Source organism: Sapajus apella, unplaced genomic scaffold (assembly GCF_009761245.1).
Source record: "Sapajus apella isolate SASKATOON/1434 unplaced genomic scaffold, GSC_monkey_1.0 scaffold46, whole genome shotgun sequence".
Taxonomy (NCBI): domain Eukaryota; kingdom Metazoa; phylum Chordata; class Mammalia; order Primates; family Cebidae; genus Sapajus; species Sapajus apella.
This window is the reverse complement of record NW_022436986.1, coordinates 6,232,842-6,257,204: the sequence shown is the minus strand read 5'-3', so window position 1 is coordinate 6,257,204 and position 24,363 is coordinate 6,232,842. Positions and strand designations below refer to the sequence as shown.

Here is a 24,363-nt window from a genome sequence, read left to right as displayed (position 1 = left end):
AGATGGAAGACATCCTTCTAATGGGAAATCAAGCAATAGTTTCTAATTTTTACTAATTTAATTTTTTTTTTGAGTCAAGGTCTTGCTCTGTTGTCTGGGCTGCAGTGCAGTGGTGCGATCATGGTTCACTGTAGCCTTGAACTCCTGGGCTCAAGTGATCCTCCTGCCTCAGCTTCCCAAGTAGCCGGGACTACAGGTATGCACCACCATACCTGGCTGATTTTTTAATTATTTTTTGTAGAGGCAGGGCCTCACTACGTTACCCAGGCTGGTCTTGAACTCCTGGGCTCAAGTGATCCTCCTGCCTCAGCTTCCCAAAGTGCTGAAATTACAGGCATGAGCTATTATGCCTGGCCCTAAATTAATTTTTTAAGTTGGAAACATTTTGTTAGAAAACTTATTTCCTTGAATCAAAAGCCAATCAGAAAAATGAAGAATTATCCAGACACTTTTCTCCTGTCCCAAATAAGAGGTTTGGAACCAGGAAATCTGCATTATCCTCAGCTTGGCTAGTTTTGTATGATTTGGGGAAGTTCTTCCCTCTTTGGAGCCCTGTAAAAGGAGAAGGTTGAACTTAATTATCGGTAAGGTCCCAAAACAGCTCTGATGTGTTATTTTCTTTTTCTTTCTTACTTTTTTTTTTTTTTTTCTGAGACAGAGTCTCACTCTGTTGCTCAGGCTGTAGTGCAGTGGTAAAATCTCAGCTCACTACAACCTCCACCTCCTGGGTTCAAATGATCCTCCTGCCTCAGCATCCCAAGTAGTTGAGAATACAAGTATGTGCCACCACACCAAGCTAATTTTTGTATTTTTAGTAGCGACAGGGTTTCACCATGTCAACTAGGCTGGTCTCAAACTCCTGGCCTCAAGTGATCCACCCACTTTGGCCTCCCAAAGGGATTACAGGCATGCACCACTGCACCTGGGCTGATATGTTATAATGATATGAAAATACAACCAAGAAGATTGCCAGTGGCATCTCCATGGATTGTAAGCTGCAGGTATCTTATCTCAATGCAATATGCTATAAAGAGAAGGGCACTGGGCCTGGAGTTAGACCTGGGTTCTAGTTCTGGTTCTGTCACTAGGTAGGTGACCTAATTTCTGTAAGGCTCAATGCCTTCATAGGAAAATTGGGATTACTGGGTGGCAGAAACCCAGCCTTTGCTGTATTCTTCCTTTGCGTCTTCATTGTTATGCAATAAATTAAAAGAAAAAGTGCAATGATATTAAAACCCAACTCCATGGATTGTTGTGGCTCAAATAAGATAATGTTATCGTAAAGTGGTCCTGTCAACTGTAGAGTGCTATATACATGGAATAATCAGCACCAAAGACAATGCTTGCCAGTGGGCAAGTGGCTGGCAACTACAAGGTCTAACAAAAGGCAACTAGTGGCCTAGTTCCCAAGCTTTGCAGTGCATCATTTTGCTTTCCCTGAGAAACTATTAGCTAATCAGCCCAGGTGCAGACCTGTCTCCTATGGCTTATCTTTACAAAATGCATAGGCTCCATGTTTCAGTCTCAGAAGAAGCACCTGAGAGTGAATTTTAAGAGAATTCCTGCAGGCAGTGGTGTTCTGCCTAAATTTTTATTTTTCCCCCAAAACAAAAAAGCAGGCTGTAAATTTGGCAGTAAATTTCAAGAGCTATAAATCGTTCATAGCCTCTGACCAAGTAATCCCACTCTTGGGAATTTATCCAAAGGAAACATTTAACAGAAGAATAAAACTGTATACATGGAGACATTTGGTTCAGCATTATCTATTACCAAGACAAAACAAAAGCAATCAAACAAAAAACTGGAAAAAGGAAAAGGGCTGAAGAATAGGAGAACTGCTAAGTAAATGATGGTATATGGAAGGGAAGATTCTGGAGACATCAAACAGAACAAATATGAAGGCTATGAAGCAAAATGAAAAAAATGTTTAAATAAAGAGCAGAATATTAAATAATATCTAAGCTGTGATTCCATCTATGCAAAAATTATTTCTTCATATAGAGAAGGGTGAAAGAAAATATAAACGTGAAAATACCTATGGGACTCTGGGATAACCTTTTCCTTCCTTTAAAAATGTCCAGGTTGTGCTCTTTGCATAATAATGTTAAAATGGAATAAGATAGATTTTGTCCTTTGTGAAGCCCTTGAGTAGCTATAACATGATCAAACATCACCTTGCTGATCCTAAATTGAATTAATACTGAGAAATATCCAATTAGATTCATAACCTAGGGAGAGACGCCTTTCTCAGAATAAATAACAGTCCATTGATTTAAACTTTCCCTTCCCTTCAGTGTCTCATGTCTTACATAACATTCAAGATCTCATATTCATCATCAGGATACAGTAACTGAACAATATGCTGGCTGGATTTGGGGAAGGGGCTAATGTGGAACCTTGTAACCAGACTTTCTCATGGCCAAACTCACAGAAGGTGCTGCAGAGTTTTCTCTGCTCTCCAACCAGTTGTGACTGCTCAATAACTATGGCAACCATTATTTATTCAGTGAATTCAAGTGGAGATCGATACCTCCTGCCAGCTGGATCAACTCTAGGCCTGGAATTCCTCGAGGAATTCAGAGACACTCCTGTTAGAAGCCAAAGGCACCTCAACCCTTCTTTGTTGTTTTGAACAGCCACTGGATTTGTAGCTTCTTTACTTTTTCAAAAGGGCTGAGATAATATTCAGTCTCCATGCTAACTACTGCCAGCAGCCAGTAAGATTTTCAAATCACTAGGGAGTCACCAAGTGTCTGGGTCCTTCCCTAGTAATTTGAAATCCCTTAAAACCCAATCACTGACATTTTAGTTAAAGGGATCTCCTTTCTTCTTGTAGCTTGGTAAATATGGCTACGGAGCTGATATACAGAGTTCATAAATTCTGGGGGAAATCGGGCATTTGGACTATCCCCTTTCCTAGAGAATTACACACAGAAGATTTTAGCTTACGGTCTTTGTCCACCACTAAACAAAACAAACTTCTTAGTATTTCTTGCATTTTGATCTATATAATTTTCATAGAATGCTTCAGTATATTAACTCAGGCATTATATAGTCAAAACTTTATAACATACAGAAATGGTTAAGTAATGTATGCATCATCATTGTATAGATAGATTAGAAAGAGTTTGAGTTATTTAGTTCAAATTCCTATCTAAGACAAGAATCTCTACTACAAGCTACTATAAAGAGAGTGTCAGGTAGTGGCTGGACTGGGAGTTAACTATAATATTATGCCATAATAATGTAAATATATTTAATAGCACTTTATATAACACCCTTTTACTTAAGATTATTTTATCTCACTCTCACAACAATCCTGTGAATTAGGCAGGACAAAGATTATCTTTAATTAATAGGTATGGAGGGTAAGTCTCAATTAAATGATGTGCCCATAGTCAAAATTAGCAAGGGGCTATTTTCTTTCACTCCACGTCCAGAGATATTTCTCTTATAACAGGCTGCCTTCCATCTACGGATGTCTCTAATTGTTAGAAAATTTCTCATCCTGAGATGAACTAGCCTTTCTGTAACTCTCTCCTATTTTCTATACACCAAATTAACTAATTGTTTCTTTCAACAAATATTTATGAGCACCTATTCTGTGGCAAGCAATGTTATAACCACTGGGGTTAGAGACTCGACAGACAACAGATCACACTCCTAATCTTTGTGTGGTATGACCATCTAAAGACACCATTGGATTCCTGTGCATTTTAGCTATCCATGCATAGACATCTCTGCTTAGAGTGAGAGAGTGGGGTTGGGGGGGAGGGGGAACCAGGGAAGACGGAGTCAGGGGGAGAGAGTGATGGAATGAAATAATAGAGCTATTTAGGTCTGTGCTCATGTCTTCCCATCTTCATCTGGTTAAGATCTACTCATTCTTTGGATCTCAGATCAAATATTTCTTGAAGGAAGCTTCCCTGTTTACCCCATTCTAGATCATGTTCTCCTCTGGCACTCTAATCTTTCCCTTTGCAGGACAAAACAGTTTGGAATCAGATGTTATATGATTTTTCTTCTCCCATTAATGGTAAGCACCATGGGGGCATGAACTGTATTTGCTCAACATTGTATCTCCAGCACCAAGCCTAGTACATAAAAGACACCCAATCAATATCTGTTCAATGGATACATAAATAGAGGAACAAGGGTCTATAAAAAATGATTATATAAGTACTAAAAATGTAAGTTGCTAAGAACAAATATACAGGTTGGGAGTTATTAAGACGCTAACAACAGTAAAGAACTTTACAAACTCTAGAACCTACCACATCAAAGCTTTGGAATTAGATTTCCTGGCTATAAATCTGAGTTCTACCACTTATTTATTTACTTATTTATTTTTGAGACGGAGTCTCTCTCTGTTGCCCAGGCTGGAGTGCAGTGGTGTGATCTCGGCTTACTGCAACCTCTGCCTCTCAGGTTCAAGAAATTCTCCTGCCTTAGCCTCCCGAGTAGCTGGGACTACAGGCGTGTGTCACCATGCACAGCTAATTTTTGTATTTTTAGTAGAGGCTGGGTTTCACCATATTAGCCAGGCTGGTCTTGATCTCTTGACCTCATTATCTGCCTGCTTTGGCCTCCCAAAGTGCTGGGATTACAAGCGTGAGCCATTGTGCCCAGCCTCTACCACTTATTAACTGGGTGACTTTGGGTCTGTTACCACATTTGTAAAATGGTGCTAATAATGGTACCTGCCCTATGTGTTATGATGAGAAGTAAACGAGTTAATAATATATGTCAAGTATGTGGAACCAGGCCTAGCATATAGTGAGCACTTAGTGAATATTTGCAAGTATCCTCTCTACCTAAAACTCAAGTCATTACCTTCCCCTTCAAATCAGCCACTTATCTGAGCTTGTCTATTAATGATATTACAGCTTTTCCCATCACTCTCATAATCATCTCTAACAATTCCTTCCCCCATCCATCATATTTAATCCATTGTAAGAACTTCAGTTCTTATCTCTATGATGTTCCTTGCATTTATATCTTCCTGTCAATACCCATAGTCTCTGGACCAGGATCTTCAATATCTGTGCTATCTAGATCATTTTAGCAGCTCTCGACTGATCTCCATGCTTCCTGTATCTGCTGTTAGACCTACCTAACCAGAATCTGCAATGCAATAAGATGTCTGGTGCTGTGAATGGTGGCGAAGCTCTGCTCTAGTCAATCCTAGTCCTCATAAGATGCTCGACTCAGTCCACACCTAGTGTTCATCTCATCTCCATAAACCTCATTCCCCAAGGCAGGAACTCATTCCTCAAGGCAGCTTATTCCAATTTCAAATGGTTCTTTCTATGATAAAGTTTTTCTTATATTGAGCTAAAATTTGCCATTCTACATATCAGGGGTCCCCAACTGGTTTCTGTCCATGGCCTATTGGGAACTGGGCCACACAGCAGGAGGTAGTAGCAGGCAAGCAAGCAAAGCTTCGTCTGTATTTACAGCCACTCCCATCATTTGCATTACTGCCTGAGCTCCACCTCCTGTCAGATCAGTGGCGGCATTAGATTCTCATAGGAGCGTGAACCCTATTGTGGACTGCACATGTGAGGTATCTAGGTTGCACACTCCTTATGAGAATCTAATGCCTGATGATCTGTCACGGTCTCCCATCAAGCCCAGATGGGACACTCTAGTTGTAGGAAAATGAGCTCAGTGCTCCCACTGATTCTACATTATGATGAGTTATACAATTAATTTAATTATATATTACAATGTAATAACAGAAATAAAGTACACAATAAATGTAATGAACTTGAATCATCCTGAAAACATTCCCCCAACCCCAGTCCATGTAAAAATTATCTTCCATGAAACCAGTTCCTGGTGCCAAAAATGTTGGAGACTGATGCTATATGTATTTTCCAGTTCTGCCTCTTGGGCTTAGATGAGAAATGTCAAATTCTCTTCTTTGCAGGGAGTAGGGGATAAAGAAAGGGATGATAGTAACCATCAGGAGCCCCACCAAGGGGAAAAGTAACTCCCCTTTCTGAGCAGGTCTTAGGGCAAAGGCTAACTTGGTGACAACAATACAGTTCCAGCCAAAGGGGCAGGAAAGGTGGGCCCCTGGAGAGAGGTATATGTAACTCAAACACCAACAAACAGAACTCCCAGCTCTGAGCTCTACAGCTTTCTCTGGGAATTCACCTTGCTGCTACCACTCATGTCATATACAACATCCTTTACTGATGGGCAGTCCCAGAGACATTGAGCCCATGCTGGTCAGGAAGCCACAAGTCAGTTGGCAGTCTGTGTTGAGGCTGATTTAAATGGTACTTTTCAGTCTATCTTTGATTTGGTAGAGTATGTGTCTGTCTCTCTCTCCAGTGAGATCACAGACTCTTTAAAGGTAAGGGATTGTGTCTGGTGCACAGTAGATGCTCAATAAATATTTACTGAATTAATCTGAATCAAAATAAGGCAATTCTCAAGAATTCATACTTTTCTGATAACTGTGGTAGGTGAAAAATAATTAATTCAGATTTTTCTAACTTGGGAGACTTTCTGATACAATTGGCCCATTCATTCAACGAATATTTGCCATATGCCAGATACTTGTAAATGCTAAAGTAATTTTAAAGCTAAATAAGACTCTCCCTGTCCTTAAGAACCCCACAGTCTAGTTGGTAAAGAAAGACACAAATAAATTCCTTAATACAATGTGTATATTCAATGGCAGGGATGTATGAACACTTTTATGGATTCTTAGACAGCAAGACAGCTGGCTCTTCATGGAAGTGTGTAAAACAAATAATACAATAATAACAATGAAGGTTTGTCTGATTTTTTTTCTCTGCATAGTATACATTAGTTCATTCAATCTTTATAAGAAACCTGCAAGTAGACATCTTTATCCCTGTGATAAACTAGGAAATGGAGATTCAGAGAGGGTAAGGAACTTGTCCAAGATTGCAAAGACAGCACATTTCAGGGTAAAGACCTGAACTCAGATCTCCAGTCTCTAAATCCTGTGGCCTCTCTCTTCTCCCACCTTTTTTGTTCTTAACTATTCTGCCCTGTTACATTTTACATTTAGTTTTCCTTGCAATGTAGCTGACAGCTTTATTTGATGCAAAAGCAGGGGTAACCAGGTAACCATTTAGAGTGAGCTGTGGAGCTCTGGAAAGACAGATGGCGGAGGGTGTGGCACAGTCAGCCACCTGTCTAGTCCTGCTGTGTCACTGTGTCACTGCTTTCTGCCCTCGGTTCTGCTGTCCTTCCGCCTCCTCAGTCTTAGAGGTCATGTTTCAACATGACCAGGAAAAAGATGACAGGCAGAAGAGAAAGGAGTCATTTTCTCATCTGACAGATGACCTGAGTAGGGAAAAGAAATCCATGGGGAACAGCAAAATGGCATTTGAGCACTCGAGATTCCCTCCGCCATCTAGTTCAAAACTACCTTTCCAATCTTATTTCCCCTATTTCTGTGCAGGAAATGCATTTTTCTGTGAGGTTAGGTTATCATATCAGGCCAGAATTATCACACAGAATTAGTTTTATCCCTGAAAATCCTTTAACTTTCCCAAAAGCATAAGACATGTTCTCAGCATTTATCACCAGAGGCAGAGAAACCATGACCGGTAGTGGATTCATATCTTCTCTGTTAAGCTCGCTCCAGGACATACAGTCATCAAATGTAATAACCTGCACTCTTAATTTTTCTCCTCTTGCTACTTGGATCATATGTGTGATTTTAACATATGCATAATGTAATTCCACTGTAATTGTTTTACCCCTTAAGTGTACTGAGGCATTCAACTGCCATGCCCTTGCTATACTCTTTCCTTCATCTGGAATGTTCTTTATATCTTCCATGTCTAGATGCTACCTCTTTGGGAAGCCAGTCATGACCAACACTTCTACCTTCCTTCACCTCAAAAAACTTAGCAGTAATCTGGACTTCCCCCACACTGCATCTGTCCCTTTTCAGGACCTAAGCACTAATCACTAACACATCAAGTTCATATATCATAATCTATGGCTTCCTAGTAGGCTACCCACTTCCTGGCAGAATGCATGCCTAGCTCATCTTTGCATCCCTAGGGACTGTCACAATGCTTGGTACACAGTAGGCCCTCAATGCTTATTTAATGAATGGATATTTATGAAATAAATTCCACACTTTCTGTTTGGTGGTGGTGGTGGGGGGCTTCTTATTTATCAACTCATTGGTATCCCATCAGAATCAAAGCACTTCCATTACTTCAGAGACACAGCACTGGCAAAAGGCAATGGTTAGGGTAGATAAACAGGGAATCTAAAAAACGTTTGAAAACCAACCATTGTGGGGAAACCCCCTATTTACTGCAGGAAAAGAGAGTGATCTGATTGAAACCATTTCCTGCCCCACTTCACCACCTAGTTTTTCTTAAGGGTGTACAGAGAGAGGAGGAGGACAAAGAAAAAAGAATCAGAAAAAAAAAAAAAACAAAAAAAACGTGTTTGTGTAAACTACCAATACTGACCAGATTCTTAATACTTTTCCTGGAAGCAAGCCTATTTAAACTTCTAAGATGCCATTTCCTTTTCATGAGCTCTCCTCTGTGGTTTAAGAAAAGACTATTTTGGGATGAATTTTCTAATGTAAATAGCCCAGCTGATACTCCACAATGACCCTTTATCATCAACGAAGCTTATTCAGAAGTCTAGATCCATGGCAGCTCATATTCAAATGAAAATTAACATCCATAGCAATGCACAGTTTCCCAAGCATCGCCTTTTCGGCCATTTCCTGATTTTCACACATATTAAATCCACTTTCAACCAGTAAATCACAAAGAGAGTGTTTTAAGGTCCAGAAATGAGACAAGAGAGCCTAAAATTTGTTGTAGGCTAAAACCTACAACAGGAACGAGGGCAGGAACAGGAGATACCTGGTCCAGGAGGCCCCAAGACACCACTGTAGAGCACTTGGCCCATTGTAAGTGCTCGTTAAATGCAGCTTAATTACTTTAATATCACTGTACTCCTTTGAGCCTCTCTTTCAAGTATCCATGGAGACTGACACCAAACATACTACCTTCTAAAGCCACCACCTGTTTCCTTATGCTATTGAGTTTGATGTTTCCAAGGGGCAGGGGAAGGCATATGCCTAACTTGAGGGAATCTGTCACTATTACTCCAAGGGGGACCACAGGTGAATTCAGAACTGCCTATCCTGAATCCAGTTTGGTTACACTGCCAACTGAATTTTCTGTAATCCTCACTGCTGCCCTATGGAATAGACATGGTTATCCTCATTTTACAAGTGGGGAAACTGAACTTCAGGGAACTGAAACGTGTTACCCAATAGCACCTACTTATTAAACTTGGGGCCGAAGATTAAAATCTGGGAGTGCTCGATTCCAAAGTCCACGCAATTTCTGCCATGCCAAACTGCCTCCTCCCACAGCCAATCTCCACATAAATGGGCAGCGGGCTAAGGAGCTATAACTGCAGGGCATAGAACAAACGGGATGCAGAAAGAGGACTGGCACCACCCTTCTCCTAATTTCTACTCTGTATTCTCTGTACTGAGCTGCCCAGTCTCTCCGGGGTGGGTCTTCCTGGAACCCACACGTCCTGGCCTCTTATATATCTACCAATTTCTAATTAAAGAGTGAAATGAGGATGTGGGCTTCAGGGATGGGCCCTCCTCTTGAATCATGGCTCTCACACCTGAACTGGCCTTTTTCCTCTTAGATTCTTCCCCATTCTAATCTGTGCCCAAAACGCACTTGACAGGGTAAATCTTTTAAAATGCAAAACTGACCATCAGGCTCCTTTGGTCAAAATTTGTGGATCCTTGTTGTGCTCAAGATAAATTCTGCTCCCCTCACCTAGGCATGGAAGGTTCTTCATGTCCCACCCCACCCTGACCTATCAGACCAGTCACATCTCCTGTCATTCCATTTTTCGGCTGTTTCCTTTCTGAAACATAGCCATATTTTCAATGGCTTTTGGCAAATGTTTATTTATGCCTAGATTCTCACTTTTTCCATTTTAGCCAGGAGACATCTTCTGCATTTACAGAGGACCAGCTCCTGTGATCTCTTCTTAGAGGACCACCCAACCTGCTGTCTCTGAGCACTTTGAACTCACTCCCTTGTCTCCACGGTGGCACTCAACACCTTGCATCACATGTAGTACTTTGCATGTCTATCTCCTCTAGGGATGTGTGTTATCATCTCTGAAAAACCTAATAACATGCAGCATGGTGCCTAAGTCAGTGAATATTTGCTGATTAACTAGACTCAACACTCATTCCCATAGAGATGAGGCAATGAACGCCTTTACTTACAGGAATCTGAAGCTGGATCTAGATTTTGTTTTTGTCTTTTTAAAATGAACTAAACTCCAAACTTTCTGGTTTTGAATGTTTAACTGACGTAGGAATTGCTGAATGGTTTTGAAATTGAGCTAAAGAGCTTTAGTTCAAAGGTAGCCTTGAACCAGTTTCCTTCCAGTCCCGATGAAGTAATAAGCTTGTGCCTTAAATCTGTTTATTTTATTCAGATGCTCCCGTATGCCATTTGAAAGCCCTCCAAATGGAATCCATACTCTTTGAGACTGCCTTGGTTTTTGTTTTGTTAATGACTCTCTGGGAAGTCTAGCAGCCCCATTAAAAAAAAAAAAAAGTGACTTTCTCATCCTGGACCAAAGACCAGAAGGAAGTCAGTTTCTATTTGGAATACTGAAGGAACAGCTAGTGTCTGAATCCTCACTGCAACCATGCCGTTTACTTGTCTTTGCCTTCATGTTAACCATCAAATTGTGAACCAGCCTAGCTTCTTAAGGCACACAGACACATCACATCTAACTTTAGCTAAGAAGACATGTCCCAAGAAATGCATGTAAACAATGCCTGGGCAAACCAATGGAATATTCCAGTGAAGCAGAAAAAAGGGGCCATCTGTACCAGAGGATGCATTTGGTGCTCTGGAAACTCACTGTCTGCCTGAAAAACATGTTTTCTACAGCCAAGGGCATATTAATCTGATCTTGAACTCTCAGTTCAACAGCAAGCCTGTGCTTGTGTCTGACCAAAAGGACAAGGATGAGCCCTTCATTTGCACTTCTGGAGCACTCACCCTCTGTCACCGCTTCCCCAGGCCCCAGTCTGACTCAAAAGAATGAAGTCTAACAGGACCCTCTGAAAGGATGAAAGGGCAAAGGGAGCTGGGGCCAGAGCCTCCATGGCCACAAGGAGATGGTATTCCATCCCTTGCCCAACATGCACCTTCCTCCATCCCACCCCACCTTGGGATTCTTTATCTCCCAAAAGATAGAAAGAGAGAGACGTATAGAGGGAGACAGGCATAAATCAAATATGTTTTATGCTTACAGTTAAAAAACTGTTGAGTTGGCTGGGTGCAATGGCTCACACCAGGAATGCCAGCACTTTGGGAGGTTAAGGCAGGCAGATCATTTGAGGTCAGGAGTTCAAGACCAGCATAATGGAACCCCATCTCTACTACAGATACAAAAATTAGCCAGGTGTGGTAGCAGGCACCTGCAATCCCAACTACTCAGGAAGGTGAGACAGGAGAATTGCTTAAGCCCAGGAGGCAGAGGTTGTAGTAAACTGAGATTACATCATTGCACTTCAGCCTGGGTAATGGAGCGAGACTCCACCTCAAAAATAATAATAACATTAAAAAAATAAAAAACTACTGAGTTGAGCCATTTTTGCTTTTTCTCAGTCCTTTGACAATCAAATTTATTAAATCAAGTTGTATCTGATATGTCTGTAGTTTTTTTGGTTTACTTTAGGTTGCTAGCCAAGAACTGGGGAGAGGGGAAGCCTTATCACCTCTGCTCCACAGGAATGGGCTGGTTAAGGTAATCTTCCTAGGAAAGGCTTTGTAAAAACAACTCTGAACCAGTCTGGACAACAGGGTGAAACAGGGCTACAAAACAGCCAAGTATGTCTGGTGGCACGTGCCTACAGTCCCTACTACTCAGGAGGCTGAGATGGGAGGTTCACTTGAGCCCAGGAAGTCGAGGCTACACTAAGCCATGATTGTGTCACTGCTCTCCAGCCTGAATGACAGAGCAAGACCCTGTCTCAAAACAAACAAACCCTGAAGCAGCTAGTCCCACTGTCCACAGATCTCTGGTGTAAACTTAGATTTTCATATATTGGGCTTGTTGACAATAATAATTCAATAGACTAGGGATTCTCTTTCCTAGAAGTTTATGATGACACATTATAGATGCATGTTTCTTTGCTTAAACTTGGTTAAACTTAACAGATTTTGGAAAAATGGTAGTAATTTTCCCGTTTTCTGGTGTATGTGGTGGTCAAGGCCAGACTCCACCATAACAAAGGGAAGGAGAGAAATGAAGATGCAGTTCTGGCAAGGTGGTGCTTACCTGTGATCATGCTCAGTGCTGACAGGCAGGCTAAGGCTTGGATATCAAGGTTCAGGCTCTGCAAATTTAAGGAAAAGTCTTTAATAGAGTCGAGCCACTCCCCAAATCCACGAAGGCACTGAAGTCGATGCAGGACAAGTCCATTGCAGAATACAAACTTATCTTCAGCAGTGTTTGACCTGGCAGGTGAGAGGAAGAGACACATTAAATAGTTCTGTCCAGTCTGTCCAACATGATAACATGACATACAGGCACCCAAACAGCCATGGAGCAGCACTGGGACCCCGGTGCGGTGCTATGAAGCATGCCCAGATACCCGAAATGAACAAGACTATGTTCTCCAGGATGAACAACTATCACCACTTGCCTATGCTAGTATCTTTGGTGAACATCAGCCCAGGGGAAGATACGGGCTGTGGCACCGGCTGTCTTATTACTGGAATCAATTATTGGCTTTCCTTGGGACAGGACATGGGGGAGCAGGCACTCATGGGTTACGGAAGTGAAGCCCAGTTCACCCTCTCTCTCAGCAATGACCATGAGACTGTTCCTTCCAGGGCTCCTGAGACAGAGCTTGTCCTTGATTTTCTTAAATGTTAAAAACTGCCAAGCCCTGAGGCTAGACACTACAATTCCATTGTGCAGACTTTAAAAATACCAAGTCCTTGGCCGGGTGCAGTGTTTCACGCCTATAATCCCAGCACTTTGGGAGGCCAAGGTGGGTGGATCACCTGAGGTCAGGAGTTTGAAACCAGCCAGGGCAACATGGTGAAATCCCATCTCTATTAAAAATACAAAAATTAGCCAGGCTTGATGGCACGCACCTCTAGTCCCAGCTACTCGGGAGCCTGAGGCAGGAGGATTGCTTAAAGGCGGGAGGTGGAGGTTGCAGTGAGCTGAGATCATGCCACTGCACTCCAGCCTAGGTGACAGAGTAAGACTCTGTCTCAGAGAAAAAAAACAAAACAAAAACAAAAACAAAAAAAACCCCAAGTCCCTGCAAGTGCCAGAAGTCAATCACAAACAGAAGGGTGGCCTAATGTAAAACAAGTCCTTATTTTGTATTACCTTCTCTGCTTTTAACATTGGGGCTGCAGAGGGCTATTTCTAAATCTGTCCTGATAGTTTATATTATGTCCATCATCATCTCCTTCTTTCATGGAAGATGCCCTGGAATTTCCAGTGGGACATCAAGACTTAGGGGTATGGCTTTGGGTGCTTCTTAAATCTCTCTGGACTTCTTTTTCCTTAATTATAAAACAAAAATTCTAATTGCTACCTCCTAAGATTGTTGAGGGAATTAAAGAAAAGATTTGAAAGCCCATGGTGCCCAGTACACAGGCTGGTTCAACAAATATTGGGTATAACAAGTAATGAGCTGAATTCTATGTGGTCCTTCCTTTAATCTTCGATTTCCTTTAACTTTCAAATCTCTTGCCACATATTTATCTATCTTGGCCTGTTGTATTCACAAGTCAGATATCTCTTTGTGCTTCTTGGATAAATAGCTTCATTCATTCCTTCACTCAGCCAAGTGTCTAATGAGCATGAAGTATGTGTCATTCCTGGAGCCAGGCACTGGAGAAAACTTGGTGAATGGGACATATATGGTACCTGCCTGCATGGAGCTTATAGTGTACTCAGTCCTTTGTTGCATGTCTAATAGATGACAGTCACATTGCTGGCTCAGCTCTGGTGTATACTGCATTGGCTACAAATTAAGCTATTACTGGCGCTCTAGTTGTAACTCCACCCAATCTCTCCTACTGATCCCTTGACAGAAGGCAGAGACAGGACAGAATGATTCAGTCTCAGAGTTTAAAACATGGACCCTGATGACTGGCATCAGAATAGTTAAAAGCATCAGTTAAAAATGCAGACTTCTGGACTTCTCCCACAATCTACCAAACCAAAATACATGGCAATGAGGCCTGGCAATCTGCACTTTAAAAATTAAATGGGAGTTTCTGGTAACAATATGAAACTGGGGAGGGGATGGCAGGAAAGAGAAAGAGGGGAAAGATGGATTTTTCTGATAATATTTGGTAAAAAGTTGGTATCTCTCCTAAAAATATATAACTAAAAGGAAGCAAGGAACATGAGTTAAACAGGTTATATGTAAATAAAAACAGTAATGAAATAAACATTAAAAAGTCTACATGTGGAACTTACTAGAGGAGCTTAGATCCAAGGTTCTATCTTTTTGAAAAAAATCACTTTTCCTTTTTCTGTTTGGTGTCACTGAGTATGACAGGATGGACTAAATCTTTCAATCTAAGAGTGTTCTCTTGGAATAAAACTGGGGTTAAGAAGCTGTGGGAACTCTTTAGGGTCCCATCAGGTGTGCTATAATAGTAACTTGTTAAACAGAAACCCACGAGGTAAATACAATGTTCCAAAGCAAACACTTGCTCCCAGGAAATAGCTTATGCACCATGAGAATCCTTCCAGAATCATAGAATGTTGGAGCTGCAAGGGACTTCAAGAGATCACCAAATCCAACCTCTTCCTTTTAAGGAGGAGGGAACTGAATTTCTGGTCATGCAAATGACCTGCTCAGGGTGTGACAACAAGTCCACATTAGAACTGGGACTAGAAGCCAGGGGTCCCGGTGGCAAGCCTAGTGCTCGTTCTATGACTCGCTGCTTAGTTTTTTTAATGCCTGATCATATTTCACATTTGCTTCTTGAGAAGACGTTTCACCAGTGATTCAGTTACAAACACAGAAGGTTTCAGGCTTCTTCAAAGAAAGGAGTAGACGGAAAATAAAATAGTAGTAATTACCTGATGGAAAGTCTGAGGACAAACAGCTCCAAAAAGGCTGATTCAATAAGTAATGTCTGATCTTCTTTGGGGAGATCAGTAAATCCCGGAATCTTTTCTGCCCAGCTTCTGGATACATCAATGGAGGCTGTCAAGAGGTTGTAGAATTGCTGCACATGCTCAGCATCTGTGCCTGCAGCAGCCTGGTCAGTGGGACAGTACTAGAATGCAAACCAGAGAGAGCAGCATTATCCTGCTTCAGTGGGGATAATGGCATCAATTGCAAACAGGCCATTCCAAGACCATCAATGCCTAAATTCTTCCTTTTAGGTGTCACAGTTTATAAAACCCCCTTCACATTCACAGTCTCATCTGATTCTTACAATGGCCCTCTGATACAAATACAGCAAATTTTATTGTTATCACTTAATAGACAAATTTGCTTAAGTCAAATTAGCAAAGCGGTTTTCACCCTTGACAGTGCAATCACCTAGGAAGCTTGAAGAAACAACTCTCATCTGGGTCCTGCGCCAAGAGATTCTCATTTAATTGGTCTGGGGTGCAGCCTAGGGGTCAAGAATTATAAAAGCTCCCCTGGTAGCTCCAAAGTGGGATAGCCCAGTTGACAACTACGGCCCCAGCATTTTGTGTCCAAGTAGATCTCCAGGTCTACTGCTTATTTCACTACAGCACAGCTGTCTCCCCATGAGATGCTAAATTAACCCAGTGGTTCTCAAAGTGTGAAACACACACACCCAGGAATGTGTTAGAAATGACAGTCTCGGCCAGGTGCGGTGGCTCATGCCTGTAATCCCAACGCTTTGGGAGGCTGAGGCGGGTGGATCACCTGAGGTCAGGAGTTCTAGACCAGCCTGACCAACCTGGTGAGAACCGCCCCCCCGCCCCACCAACCACCATCTCCACTAAAAATACAAAATTTAACTGTGTGTGGTGACATATGCCCATAATCCCAGCTACTTGGGAGGCTGAGGCATGAGAATCAGTTGAACCTGGGAGGTAGAGGTTGCAGTGAGCCAACATCACATCACGCCACTGCACTCCAGCATGGGTGACAGAGTGAAAAAAAAAAAAAAGAAGTGACAATCTCAGGCCCTACCACAGACCTACTGAATTAGAAACTCTTGGGGTAGACCCACCAAACATTAAAAAAATTTTTTTTTTGTAGAAATGGGGGTGTGAGTTGGGGGTGGGTATCATTGTGTTGCTCAGGCTGGTCTTGATCTCCTAGACTTGAGCAATTCTTCTGTCTCAGCCTCCCAAAGTACTGGGATTATAGGCATGAGGCACCATGCCTGGTCCACCAAACTGTTTTATCAAGATCTCCAGGTGATTCTCATACACAGTAAAGTTTGGGAATCGCAGAAATAATCAGTAAGAGAAAGAATGATTTTTGCTTGCTGTTGATGGATTTCTGTGAGATAAAACAAACCAGGAAGTGGTGGAAGGGGCGGTCTCCTTGGCAGAACCCAGGCAGCTGTGTGCCATCAGACTCAGGACTCGTGGCTATTTAAGTTAATAAAAACTAAATGAAATTAAAATTTCAGTTCCTCAGTCAGGTTAGCCATATTTCAAGTGTTCAACAGCCAAATGTGGGAGAGAATATTTCCATCACTGAGGGGAGGTCTATTGGACAGTATTGATCTAGAGTCCCAAGAGCAAGAAGATATAAGTAGGAATAAAGTCTTCACCCAGCTTTCCAATATTCTGGTAGAACCAGGGTTTGTTTCTAATCACTGGTGGAAAGACTTTTCTGCTGCAGGCAGGAAGATTGATACAGTGATACTAATCAAGGGACAACCAACAACATAGAGATTTAAGAGATTATGCAGAAACACTCACGTAAATAGGCACATCATTTCCTTCACATTAACATGGCTGTGTATCATTTTGCATCCCTTTTCTGAATTGATCCTCATGGGGTAGGGATTTTAATCTTTATTTTACAGATGAGAAAACTGAGGCTCAGAGAAGCTAAGAGACTTTCTCAAGTTACACAACCAATAGTGGCAACAGCCAAGACTTACACTGACCCTGTGATTTCAAGTTTTATCCCTCTTAGCTGTTAAGCATGTTCTGATGTTACTAGCTGGTGGGATCATTTATGAAATATTTTTTTTGAGACGGAGTCTCACTCTGTTGCCCAGGCTTGAGTGCAGTGGTGCGATCTCAGCTCACTGAAGCCCCCACCTCCTAGGCTCAAGAGATTCTTGTGTCTCAGCCTCCCGAGTAGTTGGAACTACAGGCACGTGCCACCATGCCTGGCTAATTTTTGTATTTTTAGTAGAGACAGGGTTTCACCCTGTTGGCCAAGCTGGTCTCCAAATTCTGAACTCAAGTAATCCACCTGCTTTGGCCTCCCAAAATGCTGAGATTACAGGTGTGAGCCATCATGTCCAGCCTATGAAATCTTTAAAAAGCATTTTGTTTTACTCTCATTGGAGCTCTCCAGGTATGTATTCATTGGTCCTATGTTTCTGTCAACAGTACAGTGACTGGCACATAAACCTCAATAAATAATTGTTGACTATTTTTTCAATGAAAGAGTAGTCAGAAGAGTGCTTAGGTTTGCTGTAATACCTTAACCTGGTTGGAGGAGAAACAGCTAATAAGCAACTAGGTGCTTACTGTGGAGCTACCTAGTGTGAGGAAATGAGACACTTATTTAATTGGGTCTTTTTTTGTGTTTTCCCAAGAAACAGTATTAAATAACTTAGAAAAAAATCAGAGAGTCCAGCTACTTTAATCTCAATTTTGTTCTGGCCCCTAATATGTGAAATAATGTAGCATCATTTTACTTTTCTGAATCTCAGTTTTCTCCTCTTAAAATGGGGATAATACCTTCCTCAAAAAAATTTTTTTTTGAGCCAGGGTCTTACTCTGTTACCCAGGCTGGGGTACAGTGGTGTGTGATCACAGCTCACTACAGCCTTGACTTCCCTAGCTCAAGTGATCCTCCCACCTCAGCGTCTTGAGTAGCTGGGACCACAGGCAGGAACCACCATGCCCGTCTAATTTTTTCTATCTTTTGTAGAGACAGTGTCTTACTATATTGCCTAGGCTGTCTTGAACTGCCTGGCCTTCCTCAAAATTTTGTTGTGATGATTAAATTTGGTAATATGTGAAGGGCCTGATATATAGTACATGATTAACAAATGACAGTGATGATATTGAAAACAGTTATGGTATCTGAAACTATTGCCATCCCTCAGCTTCTATATTTATGAAATGGAATGGACTGAAGTAGAAAGTTTTTTATTTTCAGCCCTGATGTTCTAAGATCCCATAACATCTGGTTCAGTTCAGAGCCCTGGCTCCTCTGTTCCCAACAATCCTACACAGTGCCTGGGATTCTATGAAGTCCTGAATATTCTGTGATGTCACAGACCATGGGAGCAAAGTCCAGGAGAAGGAAGCAGTTCTCCTTCCCAAGGATATTTAAGGATGGCGGCACGATCCTATGTCATAGACACTTCCCACTACCTCCTTTTGGCATACAGACTCTTAACTGGAAGAGAGTGGGAAAAAGGGAATTAACTTTTTTGTTTTTTACTTTCTTCTTACTTATGAATCTATTTAATAATTTCATAGATTCTCCAAGAGCAGATTGAAATTCAGGGCAGACCCTTCCTTTCAAAAGCTGAGGGAGTTACTTGTGAAACTCCCAAATGAGTGGGAGTAAAGGAAAGTATGTTGGACCAAGCAGCAGGTCATGGGGTCCTTGTCCAGGCTCTGCACTGACTTGCTGTGCAGTTCTAGACAAGTCACTTAACCTCTCTGAGTCGGTTTCAGCCTCTGGAACAGGAATCAAGTGTACTAGCTGATCCCTAAGATTCTTTCTGGCTCTTGCATTAAATGATTCTAAATATTACTAAATAACACCAGGTATGATGTTATTGCCTGGAACTTGACACTGATTCAGCATTATTTTGTTTTAAAATAGTGGGTTAAATGGAAAGAAAAAGACTAAAGAATGAATAGTTTCCCCTGAGAATGGATCTGACAGCTACCTCCTGCACTGACTCCTCTGAATCCATGGCTCACAACTCAACAATTTCTCTGCTTCCATTATTTGTTCAGAATCCACCAGAGCACATAGCGTTCACACAGGGTCCTCTGCAGGCTTCTGCCCCTGCTGGGCTCACATTTCATGCCTCCTGCACACAGGGAAGTGAAGTCCCTGCCCGCCTTGTGTGTGTACTTTTCTCTGATGGAGCACAACAAGAAGGAAAGCCAATCAGCCGGGCCTGCCAGACTCCAGACAGATCCTCTGGGCTTCACCTGCAGTAGTTTTGGTCCAAGTCTCAGAATTATGGAGCCAAACTGAATTCAGCCTGAGCCACCAGTAACTTGGGGGTGACTGGAGGGTCAGGATCCAATGCTGGAGGAAAAGAAAAATCTCCTCTATTGGAGAAAAGATTTAAAGGAATGGAACAAAACATTTTATTCTTTCTCTGCCTGGCCTACCAATTTAGAAAACCTCACTCAATGAATACTGGTCCTAGAGTTAGAAGAACTGGGCCCCCAGCTATGCTTCTCTGCTGCCCTACATTGATTGTGCTATCTCTGGGCTAAGTGGGTTTCAGTGTTTGAAAAAGAAAATCTAGAAATATTTGCTTACTGCTTATGACAATCAAACATAGGTCAAATGCAAAAAAAAAAAACAACAAAAAAATCTTTAAATGGAGTTTTTTCCTGTTAATGCTCATTTTTTTCCAGCCTTATAGGGGTTATTGATTTGTCAGAACTCTGGCTTTCTCACTAGTCAAAGACACGGTATTACATTTACTGACAGCCAATGCCTAAAGAAGGTTTCTCTGAAGCACCTAGAATGAGAATCTAGAGCTGCAAACAACAGCAATGGATATTATTTAAACAAAAATGGGTCTGCATGTTTCATATGGCAGTAACACAGCTATATGAGTCAAACTTCAGCAACAGCCCAGGCCCAAAATGAGATATTTGTGTAGAAATTAAGTGAGGCCCATGGAAAATACCACCCCTCAAAAATTAGTGATGTGAGGCTTTAATAGCAGAGTGGAATCTAATATTTACTCTATTTCACTTTCAGCCCTGGCTAAATATGTAGCCTATGCTAAGAACACATTTTCCTTCCCTTAAAATGTTACTTTTCTCAATTCTTTATAGCTCTAAAAATTTTAGATGTGATCATTACGTAGGTCAAACTACGTATACATATTCTTAGACTCTTATACTTTAAAAAGTGACATTTAAAAAATTGGCAATGAAAACAATTCTCAATGAATATATTTTATTTCCCCCCCCAATTTTTTCTTTTCTGATCTAATTCTATGCTCCCCACTCCAAAAAGCAAAAAGCAAAAAACTCCTCTCCTCCCACCAATGACATCACTGCAGTTGTATGTTTGTTTACTTTTTCTCCTTTACTGGTATGTAAGGTTCATGTGGACAAGGCTTTGTCTTGTTCAGCAATGTGTCCATTGCCCTGGACAGTGCCTACTACCAGGTAGCCATTTAATCAATATTTGCTAAATGAATTAATTGCTTTCAAGAAAATTTATATCTCTATTGTTCATCCCTTCTCAACCCCTGGAAAAGCTGGAAAATTCAAGGTAAAATTGAGTTGTTATTATAAACTATATCCATGGCTCTCAAACCTTAGTGTGCCAAAGAATCATCCGATGGCACCTTTTAAAATACAGATTTTTGCCTGCCTCCCCTTCTTCCCAGTTCTGTTTCAGTATGTCTGAGTGGGTGTGGCCTGGGAATCTGCATTTTAAAGCAAATACACCAGCTCTTTTTGGTAGAAGCAGTCTGGGCACCATGTTTTAGGAAATGCTGACCTGTACCCATAGTGGAACTATAGCTTAATATTATGGACAGAAGATCAGGGAATGAAGGTTAGAGGAGATCATGGGAATGAATTTAGTTTAACCTCTTTACCATTTGGATCAGGAAACTGTGGCCCACACAGGGACAGGAACTGGCCAGAAATCATCTAGTAAATTGGTAACAGTTTGAGAGGATCTTCTGAGATGCTTTATGAAACCACTCCTTTTGCAGTTTCATTCTGCTTACCTTGTAGATCTAACCTGTCTTAAGCCACATTGTATCATAGGCTATCTTGTTAACACATTTAAATGCCATTTGCTGATGCCTGGTTTTATCTGGTCAGTATCTCTCGTATTTGCAAGTCTGTTACTACATTAAGTGGCACTGATTACCAGAAAGCATCCTAGTATGCTGAAAAATACTTGAAATGATCAGCTAATGAAGGTACTAAGTATGTTTTCTCATTAGTAATAGTGCAGGCTCTGAAGCCAAGCCCAGTATCTATACAGACTTGTACTGCTAAATTAAAAGCAACTGTGGGGCAGAGAATAGCAACATTTTGAGGAGAGACAAATCAAACCTGACATATTTTGACTGCACTGGTGTACAATGATCTGAGCTCACTTTTAAGGGAGAGAAGTTTGGCCCAAAGGAGAAGTGAAGGTCCCAGAGCCAGGAATGCTTCACAGAACTCAGGAGCTCTTTCTGGCCTCTAAAACATTCATTCCCTCTGTGACTTGGAACAAAACCCCTCCACCTCCCATTCCCACAAACAGAGAAAACTGCTCACTTACTACCTTAAAGGAACACATGCTGGTACATGAAGATTAAAACATACTGGGCTGGCAACACATTTCTTTCTTTTTCTATTGACCTGACTCATTGGGGGAAGCTAGCATCTTTAATAAATTGTAGGGCTCAAATCAACTCTCAAACTTGACAGGGCAAATTCTTATTTAGCATGTAATAAATTATGGATACACACTAAAACACTGCTAAGGCGTGGAATCAGGCAGCTATAAATGAAGCAGAGAGTTTCGTTTTTCATTTTATCCACCTCAGAATGGTTTGCCTTCAAAAAAAAAAAAACCCAATGGATGTATATATATATATATATATATATATATATATATATATATATATATATATTATTGTAATTTAAAGTTTCTATGTTCAAAAATATAGTACATCATCATTAAATAAAAGTGGCAGTATGATGAAATAGGAACATATTACTTTGAGTGATGAGATCTGGATCTTGCCCTCTACTCTGTCACTGACATTAGGCAAGCCAGTTAACCCCTTTAATCCTCACTTTACTCTTCTCAAAATATGGGAGTTGGATTAAACAATCCAAAGGTCACCTCCAGTTCTATGAATTTGTAAATGTAAAATTTTAAGAAGGAAGGTATTATGAAAATTGAATTTTGGTGAATGACAGTATTAAGAAAATTAAACCATAAATTGTACCACACAGAGCTGGAATCTTAAGTGAAATTATTTAAGAATATATGTGATGGTCAGCAAAGGAAATAATTTAAAAAGTGAAAGCCCACAGAATGGGAGAAAATATTATCAAAGTATCCATCTTACAGGGATTAATAACCAGAATATATGAGGAATTCAATGCAATAGCAGAAAAGGATTCTGTTTAAAAAATATGTAAAAAACCTAAATAGACATTTCTTAAAAGAAGACACAGAAATAGCTAACAGCCAATTTTTGTTTAAAAATTGTCAAAATCACAAACCAACAGGAAAATGAAAATCCAAACCACAAGGAGGTATCCCCTATTTGAATGATTATTATAAAAAGACTAAAATGCTGGTGGGGATGTAGAGAAAGGGGAATGCTCATATACTGCTGATGGGAATGTAAATTAGTATAGCCATTATGGGAAACGGTATGGAATTCCCCAACAAGCTAAAACTAAAATGACCTTAATTAGTCCTTGCGTTGATGAACTCGTGGCTAACACTTGTCATTAGACAAGAGAGCGGGAAGAAGCCCTCCCAATCTTTTTAGATCTGTCTTTGGGAGAATAGTTCTTTTTGCCATAGGGCAAAAGAGTGGCCCAATTACACCAAATCTTTTCCCTTCCTACCTACGTATTTCCATTTCCCCCAATCATCTATTACAAGTTCCCAGAAACAGTGAATCCCAGCTTAGAACTGGTCTCAATCCATGAAGTACGGTCTGACAGGACAGAGTCCATGCAACCATCATCAACTTGGGTCTGGTCCCATACTTCTACTAATGCAGCTGAAGGTAATGTAGCATCCCTCCCTTCTACCACACATGTTGTTGGTTCATATTGAGTGTATATGGAATAATCTCCCCAGATCTTCTTAACATGAACCACTGACAAGCCAAGGCGCTCCCATTTGTTTAAATTCTAAATGCTGAGCTTCACATTTATTTTTGTTAACTTTCTTTGTGATGGCTTCAGCCCTTCCTGTTCCAACCTGTCGAGATCACTCTGAATGTTGATACTGACATCCATCATATTAGCGATCCCTCCCAGCTTTCTGTCATCTGCAAATGTGATCAGCATGCTCCTATGCTTTCATCCAAGTTTTTGATGAAAACTCACTGTATTTTTTAAAAGTCTTTTAATTTAGTTGATTTTGGTCCAATTTTTGATAATTGTGTAATGCTATCTAAAAGCAGGGGAATCCAAGTTATGAGGTTCAACCTGATTCCAAAATAATGTAATTAAAATAAATATGCTTTGCAAAATTGAGCCAGGCCCCAAAGGTAGTACCAATGTGACCCAGACTCTGGCATGGTCAATCTGCTATTTTGGACAAAGCTAACAATTAAATTGGATAAATGTTTGTTGATGAAGATGATGACTCTAGACTAACAGACTGAATGGTACAAAGGCAAGCAAACACACTAGATTGATTTTTCAGTGTGGAGACAGTTCCCAGCTGGGACAACTCAAAGTGCTGGGAAGGGTTTGCCATTGAATGACTAATTAGGCCATGTAGACTGATAATTGGATAATTTGGGGCCAAAAAATCACTTTTGAGGCCTAAATTATCTGAACTGGCCATCTATCGTGCTTTCAAATGCCCTGGAACAATGTCAAATTGCATGCTCCAGCCTTAGCCTAGGCAGTGCTAAGAAGCTTCACTAATTGAGATGAACTGCATATGGAGAGGCCAGGGTGCCTGTGGGAGGGTAACTCTTCATTCTTGAATACTTTTCTAGCACCCACTCTCACTGGAACCAGAGAGACAGTGAAGCTTGGTATTTAGGAGCACAGGTTTTGGGTTCAATATACTTGGCTCCTAGTACACTTGGCTCTTAATTCTATCTCTGCTGCATATATTAGCTACATGACCTTTGGCAATTCAGCCCTTTAGCCTCTCCCAGTTTAAATTTCCTTATCTGT

At 41.0% G+C, this 24,363-nt stretch overlaps 1 protein-coding gene and 2 long non-coding RNA genes across 5 annotated transcripts in view; 1 reads left to right on the top strand and 2 right to left on the bottom strand.

The window, feature by feature from the left end:
- The window catches only part of NR4A3 (nuclear receptor subfamily 4 group A member 3), a 42,407-nt gene that overhangs the window by 4,719 nt on the left and 13,325 nt on the right, over nt 1-24,363 (bottom strand). For all 3 annotated transcript variants that reach the window (XM_032240184.1, XM_032240183.1, XM_032240186.1), the window contains 2 exons: nt 15,154-15,353; nt 12,370-12,548 (listed from right to left, as the gene is read on the bottom strand). In XM_032240184.1, coding sequence (XP_032096075.1) covers nt 12,370-12,548; nt 15,154-15,353 — 379 coding nt within the window. The remainder of the gene's footprint in view (nt 1-12,369; nt 12,549-15,153; nt 15,354-24,363) is intronic.
- Nucleotides 783-11,412, bottom strand: LOC116524761. Its single transcript, XR_004257479.1, has 3 exons — nt 7,660-11,412; nt 1,158-1,162; nt 783-796 (listed from the first exon to the last, which is right to left on the bottom strand). It is a non-coding gene; the product is annotated as an uncharacterized LOC116524761 (long non-coding RNA).
- LOC116524760 lies at nt 8,131-23,070 on the top strand. The gene is made up of 3 exons (XR_004257478.1): nt 8,131-8,142; nt 17,595-17,602; nt 22,989-23,070. It is a non-coding gene; the product is annotated as an uncharacterized LOC116524760 (long non-coding RNA).